Genomic DNA, 23,808 nt, shown 5'->3' on the forward strand with positions numbered 1-23,808 from the left:
TCCCCCATGGGTTTCTGTTATGTTTCTCAGGATCCACATAAGAGTGAAACCATATGGTATCTGTCTTTCTCTGTATGGCTTATTTCACTTAGCATCACACTCTCCAGTTCCATCCATGTTGCTACAAAAGGCCATATTTCATTTTTTCTCATTGCCACGTAGTATTCCATTGTGTATATAAACCACAATTTCTTTATCCATTCATCAGTTGATGGACATTTAGGCTCTTTCCATAATTTGGCTATTGTTGAGAGTGCTGCTATAAACATTGGGGTACAAGTGCCCCTATGCATCAGTACTCCTGTATCCCTTGGGTAAATTCCTAGCAGTGCTATTGCTGGGTCATAGGGTAGGTCTATTTTTAATTTTCTGAGGAACCTCCACACTGCTTTCCAGAGCGGCTGCACCAATTTGCATTCCCACCAACAGTGCAAGAGGGTTCCTGTTTCTCCACATCCTCTCCAGCATCTATAGTCTCCTGATTTCTTCATTTTGGCCACTCTGACTGGCGTGAGGTGGTATCTGAGTGTGGTTTTGATTTGTATTTCCCTGATAAGGAGCGACGTTGAGCATCTTTTCATGTGCCTGTTGGCCATCCGGATGTCTTCTTTAGAGAAGTGTCTATTCATGTTTTCTGCCCATTTCTTCACTGGGTTATTTGTTTTTTGGGTGTGGAGTTTGATGAGCTCTTTATAGATTTTGGATACTAGCCCTTTGTCCGATGTGTCATTTGCAAATATCTTTTCCCATTCCGTTGGCTGCCTTTTAGTTTTGTTGGTTGTTTCCTTTGCTGTGCAGAAGCTTTTTATCTTCATAAGGTCCCAGTAATTCACTTTTGCTTTTAATTCCCTTGCCTTTGGGGATGTGCCGAGTAAGAGATTGCTACGGCTGACAAAGACCCAATTTCTAAGCAAGTCCTATAAAATATACTCTCTGTAGTTTTTAGGATCAGCAGTGCTGTGGGCTAGAGGATACCCACATTAGGAAAATCAGTTGGATTGTCTTGAGATCAATGCAAAGAAACCACCACTGACTAGTGCTTCCCCATGTTCCTCTGTGACCCTCAACCAGGTGCTCCATGAGTTCTCAGAAAAAGCTCACCTGGGCCTGATGAAGAATCTGTACTGGATCAGAACAGTGATGAGGAAGAATACCACCCCTTCCACAGCCATGGCGAAGAGGTTTCGTCCCACTAAGTCCCAAGACAGTGGTGAAACAAAACGATTCTCCCCTGAAGACACAATATAGAGATCCAGTCAGAATGGAGGCACCAAACACCATGGCCCTTCCTCAAATTCAGGCTCAAATTTGTCTATGTTCCCAAAAACACCAATGGTTCTTGTCTATGACAAGTAAGGGAGTGATTACTTTTCAAGTCTGATTTAGAGTAGCATTTTGGGAAAATATACTATGACCCAGTAATCAGTCAGAATTTCAGAACTAACATGTATTAGATCTCTAATTTCATATCTTATATTTCCTTTTTAATGAGACATGCCACAAATCCCTTTTAAAAAGGCAAACAATCTAGGGTAATTTTAAGGGTATTTTAGCAAACTGTTTCACTGAAGATTAGAGAGTGCTTTAAAAAGATGCCCCTTTCAGTAGCATATAATGTAACCCATTGAACTAATTAAATCATCTGGCTTTATGGGAATACTCCTTACATTCCTTATACATCTCCTGTGCACTTGTTAATTGAAAAGAAAGAAAAAATAGTACCTCTTCTATGTCCATTAAATAACATGGCCCATCTAGCTATATGAGCCAGTGGATGAAGAACAGTAATGTGGCCACAGGAGAAATATTTTTAAAGACTCTAGAGATTGAAAAAGCTGCAATAAATTACCTTTTTATAGACTTTGTAAAAGGTAATAGATGGCCACTCTGCAGACCCACGACTTTGCTAGTAGTCAGAGCCAAAGTTTGTACCCTTCCTTCTGGTTCTCTGGACTGTATCCAATTATAACTATGGTTTGCCTTTTCCAGTGACTAACAAACTCAACCAGTGGCTTTATGCACTGGGTCCAGGATGAAGCCAGTATTTTCCTTACCTCCTTACCTCCAAAATTGCCCTCTCACTTTTCTCAAGGCTATCAGAGACAGACAAATGTTGCATCAAAAGATCCACGCCACATCCAGCTTCATTGTCATGAACCCTCTGAGTGGTGGGAAGTCCTATGCCCAGTCACCAGTCTCTTTCCAAAACAAAGCCCAGAGTCCCAAGGCCCATGAAAACTGTCATCTCCATGAAAGCACCCTCTAGCCACTGCTGTTGCTCACCAAACCTTTCCAGGGCATCAGCCATTGCCTGATTTTTCACCATGTCGATGAGCCCCCGTCCCAGGCAAAAATGTGGGAAAATCAAGAATACAGACTTCAGGATATCATTGATGTTATTCAGTTTCTAAAAAAATAAAAAATAAAAAAAATAAGAAAGAAATGTCATTTCTTCAAATGAATGTCATTTGTGGTTTAGGCTAAAAATATATCTAAAATATGAGAGATTAGAAAAATTTGGATTCGCTGGGGTCAAACTGAACCTTTGAATTCAGACACCAATCAATAGTAACAGCCATAGTTGATGATACATAACCCAATAAAATTTCTTTAGAAAATCTGAAGTAAAAAAAAAAAATTGAAGCAATGCTATGAATATGTAGAAATAGGAGCAAAGTTTGGAAACAGTTATTTTTAATCAGAGGCAAATCCGTAATAAAATCCTGGCTTAGCATTTCAAAAGCAAATTGCTCATGTCTGGGTAATATTTCAATTTCAGGATTTTGTAGGCATTTTAAAAATCCTTCTTGTACACGTCAAGCCAGTGGCCAAATAGCCAACAATTAAGTTGCCATGTGCTGGATGCCCTGTGTTAGGGCACAGGGGAGGCCAAGGTTAATAAACAGTCTCTACTCTGAGGAAATTACTACATAACTGGTAGTACTGGAGGCATGAACTGAGGGTTTGGGGAGCACAGGAGAAAGAGAGAGCGCCTCCCGCTTGGCAGGTAAGGAAAGCTTCATATTTGAGCAGAGTATTGAAGGCTTAGTAAGATACTACCAGGCTCTGTAATAAAAGAAGTCAGGCCTACAGGAGTATGGATGGTTAAAGCCAACAACAAACTCAGCTAAAACTACAGAGCCTTGGAAAAGGGTGTGGTGAGATTTGGCCAGGAAGAGCTGTGCACCTCTAAAGGCCTTGCATGCTAAGTTAAGGTGTTTGGACAAAGACAGTAACAACAGGAATGGACAGGGCCCTTAAAGAGATCTGGAACCAGAAGACCAGACAAGGTAAACAGTTCAATGTGGGACATAAGCAAAAGCATATACGATGACTATAATACTGCCAGCTGGGGTGATTGGGTAGATAGGAATGCCATCCAGTGGGACGGGAATGGCAAGAGAAGTACTAGGTTTTGAGAGAAAAGATGATTAAGACAGGTCAAGTATGGGGCATCTAGAAATAATCTAACTGGAGCCATCTGCTAGGCAAGTGAAAACGTGAGACTAGAGTTCCAGGGAACAATGAGGGCTAAAGGCATAGATCCGGGAGATAACTATGTAAGACACGGAGAGAGGGTTGGTCAAAGCCTCGGGAATGAATGGCATCACACAGAGATAACATCTTAAGTGGAAAGCAAAGATGGCACAGGACCAAATAGTGGGAAGAGCAACACTTAAACAGAAAGGAGTACAAAAGAACCTGTCAAAGGAAACTCAAGGGTTTGATCAAACTAAGAAATATAAAAAAAAAAAAAAAGGAGGAGAAAGACGTGCTATTCAAACCCGCCGGGGAGAGAATCTGAAAAAGGATGGAGTGGTCAGCGGGGTCAACACCACAGACAAGTAGCATTAGATCATTATTCCATGCTGTCCTCTGGCTCGCAGAGATGCTCGTCCCCACAAGAGCTGCTCTTTCAGCAGACTCACATTGTTGGTGAATAGCTCCAGCACAAAAGTGGCCACGCTGCCGTTGATCCCAATGAAGAGGTTCACGCTGGTGAGGACGACATAGGCTGTGCTGGGGATCTTGAACACGAAGGAGGCTGGGTACATGAGAGGTGTGATCGACCACCTGGTGAGGCACAAAGACAAATGTCCACTGGGCATCCCCTGCCTTCCCTCAGAAACTGGGCACTATATGCCTTACCCCCATCCACAGGTGCCTTACCCATACAGCAAAAGTAGAAGGGCTAGCACAGGCAGGTTGGTAGAGGACACGTAAGACTTCTGCTGGAAGCAGATGAAGATGATAATGACCAGGGTGGCAGGGACCACATAGTTGCACTAAAAGTGAAAAGCAAGGAAATAAGGTTCACCCCTGAGTCAGAGACACAACACATCTCAAGTCTTCACCATCATAGGACAAGAAAGGGCAGATAAACATATTGGGAGAATAACTTTGAATTAATGAAGCCACATAAAGCATTAATCAAAATATCGGACAATACATTTTGACAAGCATTTTACCCTTGGCTGATTTTATAAACTGCATGCCCTTTCTGTCTTTCCAACAGCTAAGCCAAGGTGTCACGCTCAGTAAACTTATACTGAACAATGGATTCCCAGTCAGAGTAATTACAATTTCACAGCAGCAAATAAGCTTCCATTATTCTTCCCAAAGATGATTGCGTGCTTCACCGTTAATGCTATATTATAGTCTGCCCAAGTTCAATCTCACATGTAATCTATTTATAAGCGCTTACCTCATAACATGAATGTCACAATTGTTTCATCACACTGAGAATAATTTTCAAGGCTGTCCTGACAGTGTGTCAAGCATTAAAATGCAGATATAAAGACTTGACTACAGGACAATTATGAGAATTCATAGCTGGCGGACCAAAGTACACTCAGGGAGGGGAAGTGGGCTTGTTGGCTGTTAAAAGAATTTGAGCTTCAGACTGCAGGGCTCTGTCTCAGCCCCATTCTTCCCAGTATGTTTATCAACAACTTAGATGAAGACATGCTTTTAGTGAATTTCAGAGTCTCTAAAGCAGGAAGGGACAGATAATACACAGGAAGATAAGGGATAGCTCTGAGGTCACAGACTTGATATTCCATCTCTGAACCTCCTGTGCCTGCCACAGTCAGATGCATAGTGAGCACTTAAGTATGTGTTTACCAAATGAAGTAATCACTGGATCAAGACAAAAACAAAACCAAATGGATACTAAACAAGATGCAGTGTAATAGGGATAAATATGAAGTTTAGGTTCAGAAAATCAATTGCATTAGTATAGAGTGAAAGAGACCCCATTCACCAATCATTATATGAAATGGAAATTACAGTTCACTACCAAGTTGCTATCTAGACAGTGCTACCTCCCCATGCAATACCCATGGGCTAAGTAATGAAAGTATGGCATAAAGATCAACTCTCTCTAGATATGTAACCCTTCAGACCTCAGCCTGAACACAAGGTTAGTTTTCGGCTTGGCTTTTCAAAAGGAACATTAACAACGTGGGGCATGGCCATAGAAAGGCAACATATCGGAACAGTGATAAGTCTGAGAGGCTTGGTATAATCAAAACAAACATCATCATCATTACTCATGTTTGTACAGTGCTTTAGAGATTACAAAGTATGTTCTCATATAGATCATCTTATATGGGGAAGACCTGGGTTAAATGAAAGTTGTCTTTCAATACCTGAAGGACTGTGCGGTGGGAGAAGAATTAAATTTGTTCTGTGTGGCTTACAATTAATGGAAGTCAAGGGAGATAAACTTCAACTCCACTTTACAAAAATTAGAAGTTCAGAATTCTTTTAAGTCCTCTATATTGGTCTAAACAGAAGCAATGTTTTACAGCTGGCATAAAAATATATTTGAAATGGATGGATAAGCTTCTGGGTAAAATGTATAGAGTTTTCAACTGAAAGATGGATTTCCTACCAAGGTAAAGAACACCCTGATTCTGTTGGTGAAAACCTACCAGACAAGGTAAAGGCACTGAAGTTTTGACTAAGGGTCTTCCAGCTTGATGTTACTTTGAAAAATGGTCAGTTAGGAAATTAGCGGCAGTGGTATTAATTGCAGCATGGACAGATTTTTCATTCCAGCGGGAGATCAGCTCTGTATTTGATGCCATATTTAGTGTCATGAGAGTATACAACTGCCTCTGCCTTTTCCTTTTTCATTCATCTTTGACTAGCTAGTACACTTTTAGAAAAGCCGGGGCGGGGGGCTCTTTCGTCCAATCCACAGCCCTAATGATTTATAAAACAGCAGCAGACTGGAGTTCTTACCATATCCCACACAAAATTGGAGAGCCAATAGATGACAGGCTTCACTCCACTGATGAACTGCAGGTGTTTTGCTTTGCTGACCCGCTCTTGGATCAGGAACACCACAAAGCTGGCCGGGACGAAGGACATTGCAAAGATGACACAGATGGACACAAGGACATCCACTGATGTAGTCATCCTGAAAACAAAAGGCAGTGAGGCTATGAGAGGCCATTGATGCAGCTGAGGACCCAATCAAGTGAGATACACGTACACACACACACACACACACACACACACACACACACACAAACACTCAAGTGTCTGAGATCTGAGGGAAAAATATCTGTTCACCAAACGAATTTCATTCAGGGTTAAAGATGATTATTTTCAAGTAAAAAAAAATTCTGATGATTAAAATGCAAAAGTGATTTCAGTGAGGCAAAAAAGAACCCATTACCATAGTGAAATTATTTTAAAAAGTCTAAGAATGGTCAAATGGCACTCACTTTGGTCTTCCTTTCTTGACACTTAAGAGTATTAAGTTATAAATTTTCACACATATAGGACTACTATATCTTGAAAACTAAATAAAGCAGAAATATTAGTGTGAAACTATTCAAATAAGTTAATTTCCGGCTTTAAATAAATTTGAAAACAATAGTATGCAGCATATGTAACAAAAATTCTCAGATTCTTATTTTAAGAATTATAAGCTCATTAAAGAGGGTATAATATAAACTATTCTTATATATATTAATTATATATAAAGTTGGTATAAAGATCCTAGTGACATACATTTTCTATATGAGTTCAGCAGAAATAGCTGTGCCATGCTCCATACACAGGGAAGAATCTAATGCTGAGTGCTAGACTTGGCAATTTACATGCATTGCCTCATTTAACACCATACATCTAGAAATTTAGAAACCAGATTCAAACATAGACCTGTATGATTCCAAAGGCTATGCCCTTTAAACTATATTATACTGGCTTTAAACTTCACACATACACACACACACACACACACACACACACACACACACACACACACTTGACTGAGGAATTAAAAAGACAAGGTGATAAAAGTATGCTTCACCAAGTTTAGAAAATAGTGGTTTCAAAACTAATAAAACCATTTTTTAAATTTATTTTTTTTAATGTTTATTCATGTTTTGAGAGACAGAGCGTGACCGGGAAAGGGGCAGAGAGAAAGAGGGAGACACAGAGCCTGAAGCAGGCTCCAGGCTCTGAGCTGTCAGCACAGAGCCCCACACAGGGCTTGAACCCAAAAACCATGAGATCATGACCTGAGCCAAAGTCGGCCACTTAACCAACTGAGTTACCCAGGCACCCTGATTTTTTATTAACCAATGTGTAAATGGTGAGATAAAGTATTTTAGGATTTTATTGACAATTTTACTTTAATTCACTAAATGTAATGGTCTTTAGACATCAGGGTCCTTTATCTTCTGCAGTTTAATCCCTATCAGTCAATTCATATGATCATTTTCTACCAGAACCTGAATAATCCAGATATACAAGAATATAACTGTGACCTCTGCTGATACTCCAGAACCAGTTTCACACTTCCTTCCCCTACTCCAGGAGTCCACCAACACCCGCTCATCCTCCTACCCCACCCATTCAGACACAGTCACACTTACAGAGCCACTTCTGAGAGCTGCTGCTTAGTGAGATTCAGAGGGTGATTGAAAGCGGTAATCCCATACTGGCTGGGGTTCTCTCCCTTCTGCAGGTTGGCCCGGAGGATGGCATTGTTCATGACATTCAAGAAAGAGCTGATGGCATGCCAGCCCTTGTTGTTGAACCACACCTAAAATAAAATACACCAGGTACAAAGTAATGCTTCCAAATCCTTCTTCCGGAGGTAGATGCATATACAAAAAAACACGGGCGTAAATTTTAGGAATTCCAGTCATATACCAAGATAAAACATTATAGTCTGAGAACATGGCAAAGTAATCACGGTAGCCAGGGTATGTGGAGCACAGATCATAAGGTCAGGTGCTGTGCCAACGACCCTATACCTTTAACTCACTCAATCCTCACCATAGTTTTAAGAGAGCCATGATTATGATCTCCCTTTCTTAGATTAGTAAACTGAGGCTTAGATAAGTTAGGTAACTTGGTCACAGTCACAATAGTTCACTTGGTATGTCTGGTGGCAAAGCAAATTCTCTTCATTGCTATACTGTATGGCCTGTGTGGTAAAATTAGTAGCTCCTTTCTGTCATGAACACACCTGTCAACATGATGAGTCGTTCATCAAGAAGCTACCAGAACAAAGGGCTTTACCTTGACGTTATTTTTCGTGTCTAGTCCTGTCATGAATCTTCCCAAGCTGCTGAGAAATCGATCTGCAGAACTGTCCTGTGAACAAAAGAAACTTGCCTCAGCTGGGATGGTTCACAGGGAAGGGCAACGGGACAACCATGTGAGGAGCAATATTTTACTGCTTTGTTCACTGAGGTGAGATTTGAAGCCACTGGATAACTGGCGCCCAAGAAACAAGTGACCAGAAATCTTAAACACTTGTGCTGCCCCAAACCACAAGTCTTGAAGGAGTTGCAGGGATGCCCAGTGACTCAAAGTCCCAAGATGCAGATGTCTCACTTAACTGAGTGGTGAGGATTCTCCCAAGTGTTCCCCTGGCGTCCTCCTAAGACCCAGAACTACACTCAGTATGCTGAGGTATTGGATATGTAGGGTCTGTGCGTCAAAAGTGGCGATACGACTTTAGGACTATTGTGGCTGCCCATGATTCTGGAATGCAGGTCATCTGACCCCTCAATTCTCATTTAAAAATGGGAAACCAGAGGGGCGCCTGAGTGGCTCAGTCAGTTAGGTATCCAACCTCGGCTCGTGATCTCGTGGTCTGTGGGTTTGAGCCCCGCACTGGGCTCAACAGCCTGGAGCCTGCTTTAGACTTTGTGTCTCCTTCTCTCTCTCTGCCCCTCCCCTGCCTTGTCTCTCTCCCTCTCTCTCTCTCTCTGTCAAAACTAAACATTAAAAAAAAATTGGAGTGGCGGGGAGGGCACCTGGGTGGCTCAGTCAGTTAAGTGGTCAACTTCAGCTCAGGTCATAATCTCACAGTCATGAGTTTGAGCCCTATGTTGGGCTCTGTGCTGACAGCTCAGAGCCTGGAGCCTGCTTTGGATTCTGTGTCTCCCTCTCTCTTGGCCCCTCCCCCACTCACGTTCTCTCTTTCTCTCAAAAATAAACAAATATTTAAAAAAATTTTTTAATAAAAAAAAAAATGGGAAACCGGAAGTACTGAGAAATGAAGTGGGTGCTTTATAGAGGTCCTGCTGCCAACTTTAAGGAAATAATTCATTTCCTGTTTAACCAGTGATTGTTTTAGAAAAGTATGTTTGAAGCCCAGTTTATTTGCCTACTGGCTAAATTCACAAACTGAAGTTATTCTGAGAGCTTTTAAATCTCTGAATTTTTTTTGATCTATGTTTTCAGATATTAAACATACACTGTGTACCCTACTCTTGGCTGGCACAAGATCAGTAAATCCCAACAACAGCTTTGTATTCAAAAATCTTAAAAACAGTAAGTGGCTGGGTGATTAGATGTACCTGTCAACTACTCCCACATAGCAGCAACTCTAGGCCCATTTTTCTGACATGTCCTAGAATGGATACCGTACCTTGGCCAGCTTCAAGTGTTTCTTCACTTGCTTGATGGCATGATTAACTTCTTGACTTGAAGGAAGTGAATGAGAATTACTGGCACCCAGGGAAAACCCTCCGTACCTACAAGAACATCCTGGCATTAAAATACAGCATGGTACACAGTATTGTTGAGCAGCAGACACCCCGTGAATTTGTGCATGCTTCACGTAGATGAATTGCTTATTCAAAGAAGGACCGAAGCTAGCCTTGGAGAAAGCTGCATCTTGGCCTCCTCTAATGAATTCTGGCAATCTCTTAACTCTTATGGTTACCGCACAAGTGGGAAGGACCTGCATGTGATTACACACAGAGTGAGATGTCTGAGACATTAAGAATGGTCGTTCGCCTCACAGCCTGATGTCCCAGGCCTGCACGTGGGTGTCTGGGCAGGGTTCTGGGTTTCGAGACAATCAGATGGCGAGTTGGAGGAGGGACACCGACCAGAGTAGCCTGGGGAGGAGGGCTTATAGACAGGCCTTGGCTCTTTTCTAGCACGAAGACTACTTTAGGGGTCCCAGTTTGCATCTGCTCTGTGCAGAGGTCTGTGGGTGCTGGCCCTTGGGGAAAAAGCAAAGAGGAAAAGTGGGAAGCAGTGATGGAGCTAAGTTTTGAGGCAGCCATATAAGCTATCTCATTTTCTAGTAAGTACAAATTGGCTTCAAGCATTGTTCCTTTCTTCCCTAGTGCTACCTGTTCCTTCAAAACCTACATAGATAAAGGAGTTCAAACACTGTGAAGATAATTAACTTTGATGCCTCTTATTTCATCCAAGATCTTCTTGGTCTCATTCCAGAGGCCTGAAAAATTGTCCTGGAGTCCCTAGTACCCCTTGGGAATGTGTCAATAGCATAAGGTATTTCCTCACAACACTGTGCTTCCCTGTTAAATCCCTAGAGACCTCTAAGAAACTGCTGAATATCCTCCAGGGGATCAGAGTGCCAAATCTTTCAAAGGCGTCTGAAGTAGCAGCTGAGCACCAAGTAATCCCCACACCCCAGCCTCCTGGGATCTGGGATACCTGGATCAAAGTCATCCTTCTGAACTACTGGAGTCCAGAAAATATAAAAGCAAGCACAGGAAGAGATCAACTTACCTAAACTCATTCACCCAGATCTTGTTCTTTAAACTGCAGAAGCCAAAGAAAAAGAAACCAAAAATCAGTGTGAAGAAACATTGATCCTATTCCTGATGATACAAAAGAAGTTACTATCTACCTGAGGAAATAAACAGAGACAAAGAATCTGGTGATCAGGCTGGTGTTGGGGGGTGGTACCCACGGAAGGATGCCCCAGTCACTGTGTCTTTTTCTCCCCATCTTAAAACCATGTTATTTATATGAAAATCATGCTTTGGGTTAAACCAATTCAAAAGCCACCTTACAAAGATGTGACTGAACCAAAAGATGTTTTTAAATTCTTTTTCAGTAGGCTCTACACCCAAAGTGGGGTTCAAACTCATGACCTTGATATCAAGAGTCGAATGCTCTATACCACCTGAGCCAGATAGGCACCCTGAGACTTACTGAATTCAAGGTAATATGTTAACTATGGAGGACATGGAAAGGTTATGCCTCGTTCTTTGAAACTCGCAGTGATTATCATTCAAGCACACCCCAGCCCTGTCATTTAAAGTCACTGAGAATACCTAATAGAGAGGCTCAACAAACCAAAAGGAAACCAGAGTGAACATTTCCTGGGCATCAAGTACTCAATGCTGTGCAGTGATGCCCCAGGAACGTTCATGGCTCTTTCAAGGTTCCAAAGCCAAGTCAGACCATTGAGTTGGCCCAGGGCTCACTTCATAGCACTACATATTACCAAAATTATCATGCATTCCATTCAGGAGAGGCCCTTTATATGTATCATGTCATTTCATCTGCACCATGGAATAGTAAGAGGACAGTTAAGGACAACTGATTGCTCCTGGTAAAACAGATAATAAGTAGAATTCAAATTTGAATCCAGTTTTTTTTTGTTGACAAATAACCTGGTGCAAATTTAAGGTGTATAACAATTTGATCTGATGTACTATGTATTACAATATGATTACCATGGTGCTGTTAGCTAATACCTCCATCATGTCCTGTAACTATTTTCTCGTTTTTGTGGTAAGCACATTTTTAAGATCTAGTTGCTTCATAACTTGGAAGTATAGAATACAGTATTTTTAACTATAATCAACAGTGTACATTTGATCTCAAGAACTTTTCTAATGCACAGCACTGTGATTATGCTGGGCAGCCCTAACATTGATGCTAACAATAAAAGTTCATAATACTTACCTTTTCTAGCTTAGGAAAATATCCTAAAGTCCCAAAAGCCAACATCAGGCCAAAACTTGATGTCTTCAACACCCCCTCCCCCATACACTCAGCCTGCTATTTTTAGACCTATAATTCCCCTACCCAGGAAGGGCCAGGTTTAGTAAATAATGACCTTTTGGCTATGATCTGCACATAGGTCTTCACAAGATAATCCGAAATGTTTCTTCCCGTCAGGTTCTGAAGGATGTCTGCAGTGTTCTGTTTCCTCTGTCATCACAGAAAAACCAAGCACAAGTGTCTTTATGGACCACAATTGGAACAGAAAAAAAAATCAAAGACTACAGTGACACATGTCCCTCAAACATGGGCCACAGTATGACCAGACCCCAGGTGCTGCCATCATCCAAACACCAAGGCCTAGTCCATTCTGCCCTCAGCATTGGCCATTCCCTTCTGCCAAGCTAACATGTTCCCAGGAAATTATTCTGAACTGCTAAACAATAGACAGTAGAATATGATTCTTTATAGTCACAAAGGTATTTAGGGGAGCAGTATCATTGACTCTATGCCCAGTGAATTCTCTTGTTCACTGGAGGTATACTGATGAATAAATAGATCAGCTGTTATTTTAGGGAGAAGTAACCAGGATACCTTTAAGTTCTCACACCCATTTGAAATCAGTTGTCCTCACCCTGCAACCTAGATACTGATAGAGCAGCAGAGGGAGATCACAAACAAGCCTCTTCCTGAAATTGTTCTCAGAAAAAAGGCTCAGGACTGCTCCCCACACTCACAGTCTCAGAGAATGTCAGAATTTTAAGACCCGCAGAAGCTTCATGGGCCAGCCTCCCTAATTCAGAGGTGGGGAAACAGGTCCAGGCACTGAGGGGCCTGTCCCAGGTCACCAGCTCATCTGTGGCAGAACCAGGGATGAAGCCAGGCCTGTCATGCTACATGTTCTGTCAACACTACCTCAGCGGGAGAAGCCAGAGTGTGTCTTCCACAGCCCACTGATCCCGAGTGTTGGGTTCTGGTTTTAACTCGAACAGGTAAGTAAGCTAGGCTGACTTTTTTCAAACTAGAGAAACAAGCTAAGCTAAGTTAGAAACTTATGGACCAGCTTCTTCCCTTCAAAACTCACATGCTTGTTGTCCCCACAGAATTAAGATCAAGACTGAAAGACAACCCCCTGCATGACTGGTCATCCATTCCTTCTTCCTAACGGAAGCGCCCCAGCCCACCCCGCACCGCCATCTGCTCAGTCACACTGAGACTGACTCACTTGTGGAGGAGGCAGCCCCCCTGCCCCCAGGGGACACACAGGCAGCATCTTCTTGATTTTGTCGCTGCTACACTGGCAGGCGGGTGAGGGGTTCTCCATCGTCCAGTTCCCACTTTGGAAGAGTTTCGTGATGGTCTGGGGAACCGGGGCAGTGGTCCACTCCTCTTCCCCCACTGAGCAAGGCATGTCTCTGCAGAGGGAAGACATCAAAGGTAGCATCACCCGAGAGGGCCTGGCCTTTCCTGGTGCCTCAGGAGCACAGATCAACCAATAACAACCACAAACATGCATCTATCCCCTCACCATTTGTGTGATCTCCCCACAGACCTGTGAGCCGCAAACTTCCTTTGCAGTTAAGGATGATGGGAACACAAAGAGGCCTGAAATGCTCACCTACCAAACTCCAGTCAGTGCAATCCACCAGCATTTGGTCTCCTGCCCCTGTGTTCACTCAACAAATATTCACTGAGCATCTGCTACGTGCCAGACGCTGTTCTGCACATTTGAGAGTCTGGGGTGAACAAGACAAAGTCTCTGCCTGCATGGAGCCTGCATTCCTGTGCAGGAATTTGGCAATGAACAAATGTCACCTAGCCAAAAATAAAGCAAAATAAGAGGGAAATGGGGGGAAACAGGACTACTTCTCCCAAAGAGGGTGATACTTCTTCCAAGGCATACACGATTAGAAAGAGAAGCCAGGAAAAGATTTGGGGAGAAAGAACACTATAAGCAAGGGCAATAGAAAGTGAGAAAATGAGCTTTCCATGTTTGAGGAACAGCAGGAAGGCAGTGTGGCTGGGGCGAGATGAGCTAGGAGGGAGAAAATGGAAGAGGAGGGGTGGAGGGAGGCAGGTGCCAGATGATCAGGTCAGGGAAGGAGTCTGCATGTTATGCTCAATGTGCTGAAAATCTGGTGCAGAAAGGAAAGATTCACTTTATGTCTTAAAATGAGTAGAGAATTGGGGTTGGGGAGAGATGGGGAGAGGGTGCACAGTGCATGAAGAGCTAGGTTGTTTGCAAGCACCCTGGGTGACAAAAGACAAGTCCTTTGTGCCTGACTTGAGCTCTGAATCGCTGTGGACCACCAACAAGACACTTGCCCTCTTGGGTCTTATCTTCTCCACTAGTAAAATAAAAGTACACAATGACATGTTGAAACAAGTCATTTCTAGTACCCTTCTAGTTTCAAATTCTACAATTTAACGTGCAGCCACATTCTTATGTTATGCTTGAACGTACTAAAAATTTCAAAGGAACAGATTTGTGGATTGCTCTCTAGTTCTCTCTAAAGCACTGTGACTTGATGCAAAAGTCAGAGTAAGACACAGTACCTCCTGAAGCTCACACTCTAAAATCTTCACAAAATGATTGGCTGAGACAAAGCTCAATGCCACAGTCAAAGTCCCAAATTTCCCTCAGTTCTCCTCCTTTCGGTAAGACCTAGAATGCGAATTCAGTAAAGGTTGCCAGAGTGGGGCCCCTTCCATTGCACCCCATCCTTAACACACATTCAGTGGTGCTCTGCCCCAAGGCTGTGCGTCCTCTGATGGCAGAGGCCCAACCTCTTTTGTCCCTGCAGGCTCCCTAAGCCCAGACCCGGCTCCTTCCATGGCTGCCACCTGTCTGTGAGTCCACAATGCTCACAGGCGTGTGTGGAATCCACCCAACTCTATTAGCATCTCATCTCATTCTACCTCACCTATACAACTTGCAGGATTGTCCAAAGGCAAAAGCCTTGTGACTTCAAATAGGATGTCTCCATGTCTTTTTCCATGTCCTTCTCCATCACAATCATCTTGTCCTTTAGGACGACATTGGCTGCTAGGGCTTACCACCCACTAAGCATTAAATTCCAGCAGATGTTTAGTAAATATCTAATAGTAAGAACTAGCAAGTACATGGTAACTCTCCATCTAGAAATCTGCTCTGAAACCTTGTATGCCTGAGCACCGTGCTCACTGGTCACTTGCGAGGTCAGTACCTTGCCTTTAAAACCAGGAACTCAAATTAGCTTTTCTCCAATCTTTGTGTTCCCACACTCTCCATAATTCCTCAGAGTCTGTGATGTAATTGCCTGAATCTCATTCGACCTCAGCCTGGAACTTCAAACCTGCCTGGGCCGTAGTTTGGCTCCCTTGGAAACTCAACTCTCTTCAAGGTCTTTATGCACAAAGACTTCCACACACATCTTCCCTCATACCCACTTAGACACACATGGGTGTTTCACTGCATTTATTCATACACTATTTCCTTAAAATGGATTTCGAAGGAAAGCACAAAAATATGCAACTCTAAAAGAAGAATGTGTCCATTTTTGTACACAATAATATAACATCTTTTCAGGTTGGCAAAGTGAAGAAACTGATAGGCAAAACTGAAAATTATATATAATGGCAGCCTATCTCTGCTTTTAGGTACAGGAGCTGGTAGAAAGGAAGAAGGGAAAAGCATTTTATCAGTATGAAGTGCTATTTAAATTAAATATTAATCTGTAAAGCAGTAAATAAACGTCTGCAGTGATTTACTTTGTGGGATGTTAGAAAACTCTCCTAGTCTGCTATGTTTATTTACAGATAGTGTGGTTAGATATCTCTGAGCCTTTTAAAAATAAAAAATAGTTCGAAAGATAGATGACACTAGACACAATGTGGCATCTATCACAGCTGATAAGGGCAATATATTAGACATCAAACCAGGTGACAAGCCTAAGAAGACCCAGCTGTAGAGAGTCTCATAGTTCAAGTGGCACTCACGGGATAGGGTTTCCTTCCATACATCGGGTCCCGAAGCCAGGGTTTCTGGTGAGGGCATTCAAGAGTTCCCGGGTGCCCGTGTCCTCAGGAGCATCATTACTGTGGGTACATGACAGGCAGCCAGCTTAGCAATACATTAAAACCAGGAATTGGAAGGTAGAATTGGTTTTCTAAATTAGACACTTCACTAGCCACTTCCTGTGTGCCAAGCTCTTAAAACAGAAATGAATCAATGCAGAACCTACCCCAAAGGAGCTCTGACACGGACTGAATATTTTTTTTTAATTTTTTTAAAATGTTTATTTATTTTTTGAGAGAGAGAGAGAGAGAGAGAGAGAGACAGAGTGTGAGTGGAGGAGGGGCAGAAAGAGGGAGACACAGAAGCCAAAGGAGGTTCCAGGCTCTGAGCTGTCAGCACAGAGCCCGATACGGGGCTTGAACTCAGAAGCTGTGAGATCACGACCTGAGCCGGAGTCAGCCGCTTAACTGACTGAGCCACCCAGGTGCCCCCAAGACATGGACTGAATATTTAAGATCAAGGTAACATACAGCCCTCTGAAGCAGAGCTTGTGTTGGTTCTATGTATGGAGTTTTTCGTGTGTGTGTGTGTGTGTGTGTGTGTGTGTGTATGAACACATGTATACACACATGCACATTTACATATGGATTTCTTTAATGCAAAGAAATTCATTAAGGATCAGTTTTTCAAAAAATACTTTCACAGTTAGCCATGAAACCTGAACTCAACAGGCAAGAAACACAGGGTAAGAGGAGGAGGAACGGTTTCACCTATTTATGGATTTGTTTCCTTTGTTTGGTCTACAAATAGTGTAAGACCGAAGAAAACTTCTGCTTAGGGAAATAGAGAAATTTCTTTGTACTTTTCTTTGAAGCACTGGATTGTTCCAGAGTAGCTGGCATTTGTGTCTAAAGAACACACACTAGGGGCACCTGGGTGGCTCAGCTAGTTAATCATCTGACTTTGGCTCAGGTCATGATCTTGCAGTTCATGAGTTAGAGCCCCACGTTGGGCTCTGTGCTGAAAAGCTCAGAGCCAGACACCTGCTTCAGATTCTGTGTCTGTCTCTCTCTCTGCTCCTCTGCCACTCATACTCTGTCTCTGTGTCTCTCAAAAGTAAATAAACATTAAAGGCACACACTAGTTACTATCTGTAACTTAATGAGCACATTAACTGTACTCTGCACAAACAAGAACGTGGGGGTGTAATGCTGTGACAGTGTATGAAGCCCTGTGATCAAACAACAAAGTTCAAACATAGCTTTGAAACGCCAAGTACCCGACAGCTTCATCACAGATGTATTCCAAGGGAAGATTATTTACATAAAGCATATAGGACTGTTCCTGATGACAGCAGTATAAAAGGAAACAAGCTCCAAAGTGGCAACAGAGAACTGGTCTATTATTTGAGGTTCGATTTGCTGTTCTTTGCATCCAATATTAGTTTGTGCAGGGGCTTTGGGACACCTGATAAAATCCACATTCTTGAGTCCACCTCCCCTTGGCCCTCAGCACAGTAAACACCTGGGTCTGTCTGGGCTCTCTTCTGTCCCTGGGCGCAGAAGGCAAGCACATACCTGACAAATGTGTACTGTTCGTTGTACATCCAGGGCTGAAGCTCCAGGCTGGGGTACTTGCCAAAGGGTGGCACGATCAAGCTGAACACCAGGGCAATGCAGACAAACACAGCTGGCAGGACAATCTATAACCAGGGGGTAGAGGGGAAAGGAAATTGCAAAACAAGGGCAAGTGTTAGAAAGAAGGGCACAGGGCAAGCCCCTAAGAGTCCAGCTAGCCTCCCAAACCAGCCAGCATGCAAATGAGCAGTACAGGGCCCATAGCAGAGCTCTACCAAGGCACTCATGGCAGGTTGGAAGCAGCAGATCCTGAGAACTAAACCTCTTCCCTCCAGGCATTTCTGGAAGCTGGCAGCACAAGGCCAGAGGCTATGGCCACCTGGCAGAAGCCCCAAGCTAAAAACTTCAGAGTAAACAGTAGTCATATGTCAGGGTGACTCAGAACATAGGGTCCTATCCTCTGCCCTCTGAAGACCAAAGACCACACTGGGCCAGGAGCCCAGCTCAGCTCTGAGAAAGGCTGAGAGAAAAGCCCTGGACCAGGAGTCCGAAGACCTGAAACCTGGTTCTGTCTCTACTATTAGCGTACCATGTGAACTCACTTCCCACTGTGGCCTCATGTGCTCACTTGTAATCTGCGGACCAAGACTAAATGACCCAGTAAGATCCCACTCTGAAAGGGAAACAGCAGCCACTGTCACCATATAATGGCCTCAAAATGCATCAAGACCTAAATCCGTCTTTATGGGAAAATACATGACAATGATGTAATTATTGTTACAGCCCTAAGTAGTAGTATCATCACCACCAATCAACGAACAAGGTAATTGAACCCAGAGAGACTAAGTAACGTGCCCAAGGTGACATAGCCAGTAAGTCACAGAACCATAATTCAAATCCAGGTCTGTATCTCCAAACTTCTACTCTCCTGCATTATCCACATAGTCTATAGGGAAGAATCTCTTGATTTTATACTTCTTGATTTTATAGAGGGGTAATTTCATCCTTTCCAAGCAAGTGACTTAGCATGCCAACACTCACATGCAGACAATAGTGTAATGAGTCTTCTCAGTCTGTTTGTCCATTTTTTTTCTTTCCTCTGTGGCTACCTTGCTGTCAATTTGCAGTTTTTAGAGAAAAATCACGTTTCCAAGAAGTATATATATCAAGTGCATCTGGACGTATCATTTCTCAGGTTATGAAAACTGAATGTGCCCAGCAATTTTTCTCAACTCTGCCTCTCTCCCACAATCCTTTACAGTAAAACTCATAGACACATATACACAGCACTACTCCATGTCAGGCCCCATTCTAAGCAGTTACTCATTTTAATCCTCATAACAGCCCTGTGTTGCAGGTATGTTATCTTCATTCTAAAGAGGACTAGATGGAGGCAGAGAAGAAAACTTGCCCGCAGACGCATGAATGCCAAGAAGCAGTACTGGGACTGAAATAGTGTCTGGCCCCAGCATCCATCTTCTAACCATGACCCTCTCCTGCCTCCACTGGTCAGGGAGCCAGCAGCCCACCCATGAAGCCAGAGTCCCAGGCCTGGAACGGCTCTTGTTACCTGAGCAAAGAATCCCTTCCGACTCCGTCTGGCAATCAGCAGCCTCTTCCACAGAAGGGCCACAAACTGCTGCTGTGTGAGTTTCCAGCCCTTCACCTGGTAGGAGCCTTTGCCGTCCATCCCGCTGAGCAGGTCTGTCTCTCTGGATTCTATAAGAAGCCAACACCGAAGGTCACCTGTTATCTTAGGCAGTTTTGACATCACCATGCTCCTCCCTCCAACATCCTCAGCAACCATCTGGGAGGCTTGTGCTTGAAAGCACAAGTGTCTCAAAAGTAAAGGGCTTTCAGGACAAATCTGTGTCTGAGGAAAAGTTAGGACTCCAAATGTCCAACAGTAACAGCTTGTGCCTTCTAGTTCTTGTCCGAGGAGTACAGAAAATGAAGGTGCCTTGAGACAAAGCAAAATACGTGTTCACATGTAAACTGTTTTACATACAGTCATTCAGATGAACCAAGTCATCCTCACTTTCTCATAGAATATTCTATGCAGCCATGCATTTAGGCTGACATAATTGAGAACACACGATGTGGATCTGTCTCCCATCCATTATATTTTTGGTAAAAGGTAGACACATTCAAATGATCTAAGTACTGACAATGCATAAAGTCAAGGAGAACATGAGGGCCACACACATGTGAGCAGGACTGAGACAGCCAGAAAGGTTTCTGCTCTGAACAACTGTATCAAAATCCAGGTCTTACATTAATGATTCCTAACTGAGGTACTTTAACATCTGAACAGTTATTTGTTTGACTTCTTGCCTCCCCTTCTCCATCCCAAACACACAGGGACACACTCATCCAGAATATCTAAGTCTAAGGTGCAATTAACTCTAAAAGCTGACTTATTAGAGATCCTTCAACCATTCAAACAATACTTATTTAACAATTAAACACCTAATGTATGCAAGAAGCCGGGTCTCCACAGAAAATAAATGAATTCAGAGGACTGAGGCAGCATCCTTTTATATTTGTCTTGAGAAAAAGAGCCCAACTAAATGAAGAAAGCAATGAGGATAGGTTCTTTCAGGACTGATGGGTTGCCCAATGCTAGAAAAGGAAACGTGGCTTTTCTCATCTTCCCCCTTCCCTTTGGACCCTGTATGCGTCTATCATCCTGAGCTTAAAGCCATCAAAAGGAAACGTTGGAGTACACAAGACAGAAATTCACTTTCCAACAACAGGATACAAATCTTGCCCAAACAGACCTGGGTCTACATCAGAATCATTAGGATCAATGACATCATCTTCAGTGAATGGGCGAAGACAGCTTTGCTTGTCCCCAAAGGCCCGTCTGTTTCGTCTTGCTGGCAAGGTGCCATCTGAAGGCAAAATGAAGAGATTCCACATTTTATTTTTAACAAAACTAACCCTCCTCATCTGTCACGATGTATACACTGAAAATAAGAATGCGATGAAGCAAGTCAAAGGGAAAGGCACAGTACTGGTGAGCCAAGGCAGCCTGTAGAGGGTGCTGCCCAGAGTGCACACAGCTCCCCCAGAGGGTTACCTGAAGTCTCAGCGTCCACCCCACTCTCTTCAGCCACTTTGAGAAATATCTGAAAAACAGAGGTGAGAATATTCTCAACACCATTTTATGAGAGCAACCATCACCCCCACAATTATTACATTACTGAGTGGCTTATTAGCCCCTAAAGACAAAAAGTAAAAGCTTCCTTTAATAATAATACTTTCTCAGTCACTTGGGAGTGAAGGCATTTTTAACTGGAGAACATTTCCTCAGTAGTCAGAACTATCAATCCAAACAATCCTTTTCAAATTAAAGGCATGACATTACAACACGACAGCAGAAGAAATTCGTTCTGCATCTACAGGGAGCCCATCAGGTGGCCTCTTCCAGGTCTATGGCTCCAAATCTCTGAGTAAGCTAGCACCATGGTAAGTCATCCAAGACAGAACGACCAAAAGATGATGGGTCCCCTATCACTAGAAATATTAAGTCAGGGATTCAAGTATCAGAAGAGAATGTGAACTAGCCAACGATTTCTAAATGCTGAACTATAGACCACAGCCTGGGAAGCATGTAATAATTCTGACTCAAAGACTCTGGCTCTGAGGCATGGAATTTTATTGTCAATAATATCCTCAGATGATTTTTGGTGCATGGCCAAGCTTGAGGACCACTGGGCCAGAAAAACTTTGTATCCCTCCATGTCTATGATGTTCTGTCTCTAAAGGGAGGCGCTGCTACATGGTAAAAAGTATGGGCTTTGCAGCCCACACTCAATCAACCCCGATGCTCAGGTCAGCGTCCCCAAGTGCCCATTTTTTCACTTGTGAGGATTAAATTAAGTTACAATTATTTAAAAAAAGAATGCACCCAGTTCAGCACCAGGCACACAGAGATTCTCCATAAATGTTGGCTATTTATATGCATGGCTATGACACAGCCACATCAGGGAGCAATCCTAATAAAGCTCTCCTGTTATCTCACACCACAAATTTAAAAGTTAACTGTGGCCAACAATAGCTCAATATCAATGGCCCAAAGGAGCAATAACCTGCTTCATGGTAATCCTATTCCCCTGGGGAAAGGCAGGCTGCCTGTCCAGCCTTGGGACCGTGGGCTCCATTCTACTCTGACAGTCACTTAACTTACTTCTTCCAGCGTAGTCTCTGAGATGCCATAACTAGAGATGCCCAGGTCTGAGAGCCGGTCATCAATCTCATGGAAGAGTTCCACAAAGGCCCCCTCTTTTGCAGCTTCATAGGGCAGCACATAAGTCAGCTCATGCCCAATGTCTTCCACTAGCCGGGCCTCAGCCACATGCTTCCTGATGAGGTTGGAGATAGCGGATACATCTATAGGGACCAAAGCACAGTGACAGCTCAGCTGGCTCAGAGTCCTCCCCATGCCTACTCCTCAGAAGCTAGCTGCCCACACAGGATACCTGTCCCAGATACTGAAGTCAGTCCACATGTTCATCTCTGGCCTGAGAGTTTCTGGGAGTGAGGACTGGGTCTTATTCACCCTTTTATCACCAAAGCCAGGCACACTGTAGGTTCTCAGTACATTGTGGGTGGGTGGGTGGGAGGGTGGAAGGATGGAAGGGCGGATGGGTGGGTGTGCAGAAGACTTTCTGAGGTTAAAAGCTTTGTGTCTGTTGCCTCAACTCTAGGATTCTTCAATGGAAAGCTTGAGTAGAGGTAAAGGATCCTTCACCCTTCCTTAACCTTCTAAAGGAGGCTCCTTCATTTACCTTAATAAAGGGGCTAATCAAACAGTTCATGGAAGGAGACACCTTCCTGGAAAAAGCCAGTTGTTAGGACTGGGCATAGACAGACACAGTAAAGCCTTCTGCTCCATATGTGTTACTGGTGACGCTGGCCTCCTATATGTACCTCCTAAGGAAGACACAGCAGGCTACTCTCCATCTTCTGAGTTTTTGCTCTCCTTCACTACTGAGCTCCAATCCCTCCCCATAGTGTGATCCTCAGCAACTCATCCCTGGTCTCCAGGGTCCAGCCAGATCCATTCCCGAGGGGGCAACCCCCCGACCCCCAATCATGTCAGCTTCTTGGGGACACTGCCCTGCCAGCTCCCAGGCCAAGCCCCAGGCTCCCCAGCAAGCATTAAGCCAACCTGCCACCAAGCTGCACCCTTCTCCCACAGCCACCCGGCCCCAGCCCAGCAGCAAACCTTGAGTCAGCGCCACCAGCCTCTGCACCTCTCCTCCTCTGCCTCCACTCTGCCCAGCTGGGGGAAGCTCAGGCACCACCTGAATAAGAAACCCCAGAATCCTTACCGATGGTCAGCGTGTCACTTTCATGGTCGCTGCCCAGGCCAGCATCAGAACTGCTCTGAGAAACACTGTCCTCCTGATGGCAAAGAAGGAGGTGAGAACGGGTCAGGGACTGAGCAAGGTACAGCCACCAGCACCTTCGCCAGGGAGGGCTTCCATGAGGCTCTATTGTGTGTGAACTGGAAAGGCTTCTCTTAGGAAGCAACGAACAGGGCAGCCAGGGCTTCTGAAGCCACTGTCTGACATACATGTGCTGTGTGGATGGGAGGTCAAGAAGCAGAGCTGTCCATGGGACCGTGGCCTGCCAATGAATGCTGTAGCCAGGCATTTACTGACCTTTGTAGACATGGGATTCACCTGGCTAATTGGTCCAGTGCTTCTCCAGCTTTAATCTGTGTTTAGTCACCTGGGGATCTTGTTAAAATGCAGATTCTGATTTAGTAGGTCAGAGTTGGGCCCACATTTCTGCATTTCTAACAAGCTCCCAAGTAATCCCAATGCTGCTAGTCCTCAGACCACACTTTGAGTAACCAGGCACTAGTTAAAAGGTAAATAAGTGGACAGGAGTTGAAGATTAGGATGTAAATGTTTTAGGTGCCACTGGTTCCAACACATAAATCAAATCAATCTCAGGCATAGACTGAAG

The 23,808-nt window shown here is 43.7% G+C and overlaps 2 protein-coding genes across 4 annotated transcripts in view; one reads left to right on the top strand and one right to left on the bottom strand.

The window, feature by feature from the left end:
* The window catches only part of LOC125926374 (protein NipSnap homolog 3A), a 30,198-nt gene extending 28,993 nt beyond the window's left edge, over positions 1–1,205 (top strand). Inside the window, exon 8 of the transcript XR_007459089.1 lies at positions 1,072–1,205. The gene's annotated coding sequence lies outside the window, so the exon portion shown is untranslated. The remainder of the gene's footprint in view (positions 1–1,071) is intronic.
* ABCA1 (ATP binding cassette subfamily A member 1) overlaps positions 1–23,808 on the bottom strand; it is a 132,473-nt gene that overhangs the window by 11,301 nt on the left and 97,364 nt on the right. The window contains exons 24-41 of one of the 3 annotated variants that reach the window (XM_049635481.1): positions 23,060–23,138; positions 22,019–22,221; positions 20,909–20,957; positions 20,607–20,720; positions 19,397–19,545; positions 17,827–17,951; positions 16,231–16,329; positions 13,478–13,667; positions 12,368–12,462; positions 11,026–11,058; positions 9,908–10,013; positions 8,548–8,622; positions 7,896–8,065; positions 6,250–6,427; positions 4,171–4,286; positions 3,930–4,074; positions 2,284–2,407; positions 1,102–1,231 (exon numbers count right to left, since the gene is read on the bottom strand). In XM_049635481.1, the coding sequence (XP_049491438.1) occupies positions 1,102–1,231; positions 2,284–2,407; positions 3,930–4,074; positions 4,171–4,286; positions 6,250–6,427; positions 7,896–8,065; positions 8,548–8,622; positions 9,908–10,013; positions 11,026–11,058; positions 12,368–12,462; positions 13,478–13,667; positions 16,231–16,329; positions 17,827–17,951; positions 19,397–19,545; positions 20,607–20,720; positions 20,909–20,957; positions 22,019–22,221; positions 23,060–23,138 (2,180 nt within the window). Of the gene's footprint in view, positions 1–1,101; positions 1,232–2,283; positions 2,408–3,929; positions 4,075–4,170; positions 4,287–6,249; positions 6,428–7,895; positions 8,066–8,547; positions 8,623–9,907; positions 10,014–11,025; positions 11,059–12,367; positions 12,463–13,477; positions 13,668–16,230; positions 16,330–17,826; positions 17,952–19,396; positions 19,546–20,606; positions 20,721–20,908; positions 20,958–22,018; positions 22,222–23,059; positions 23,139–23,165; positions 23,239–23,808 lie in introns of all 3 variants that reach the window. The other 2 variants (XM_049635490.1, XM_049635500.1) reach the window with 2 other exon arrangements.

The sequence above is a fragment of the Panthera uncia genome, chromosome D4, assembly GCF_023721935.1.
Source record: "Panthera uncia isolate 11264 chromosome D4, Puncia_PCG_1.0, whole genome shotgun sequence".
Taxonomy (NCBI): Eukaryota; Metazoa; Chordata; class Mammalia; order Carnivora; family Felidae; genus Panthera; species Panthera uncia.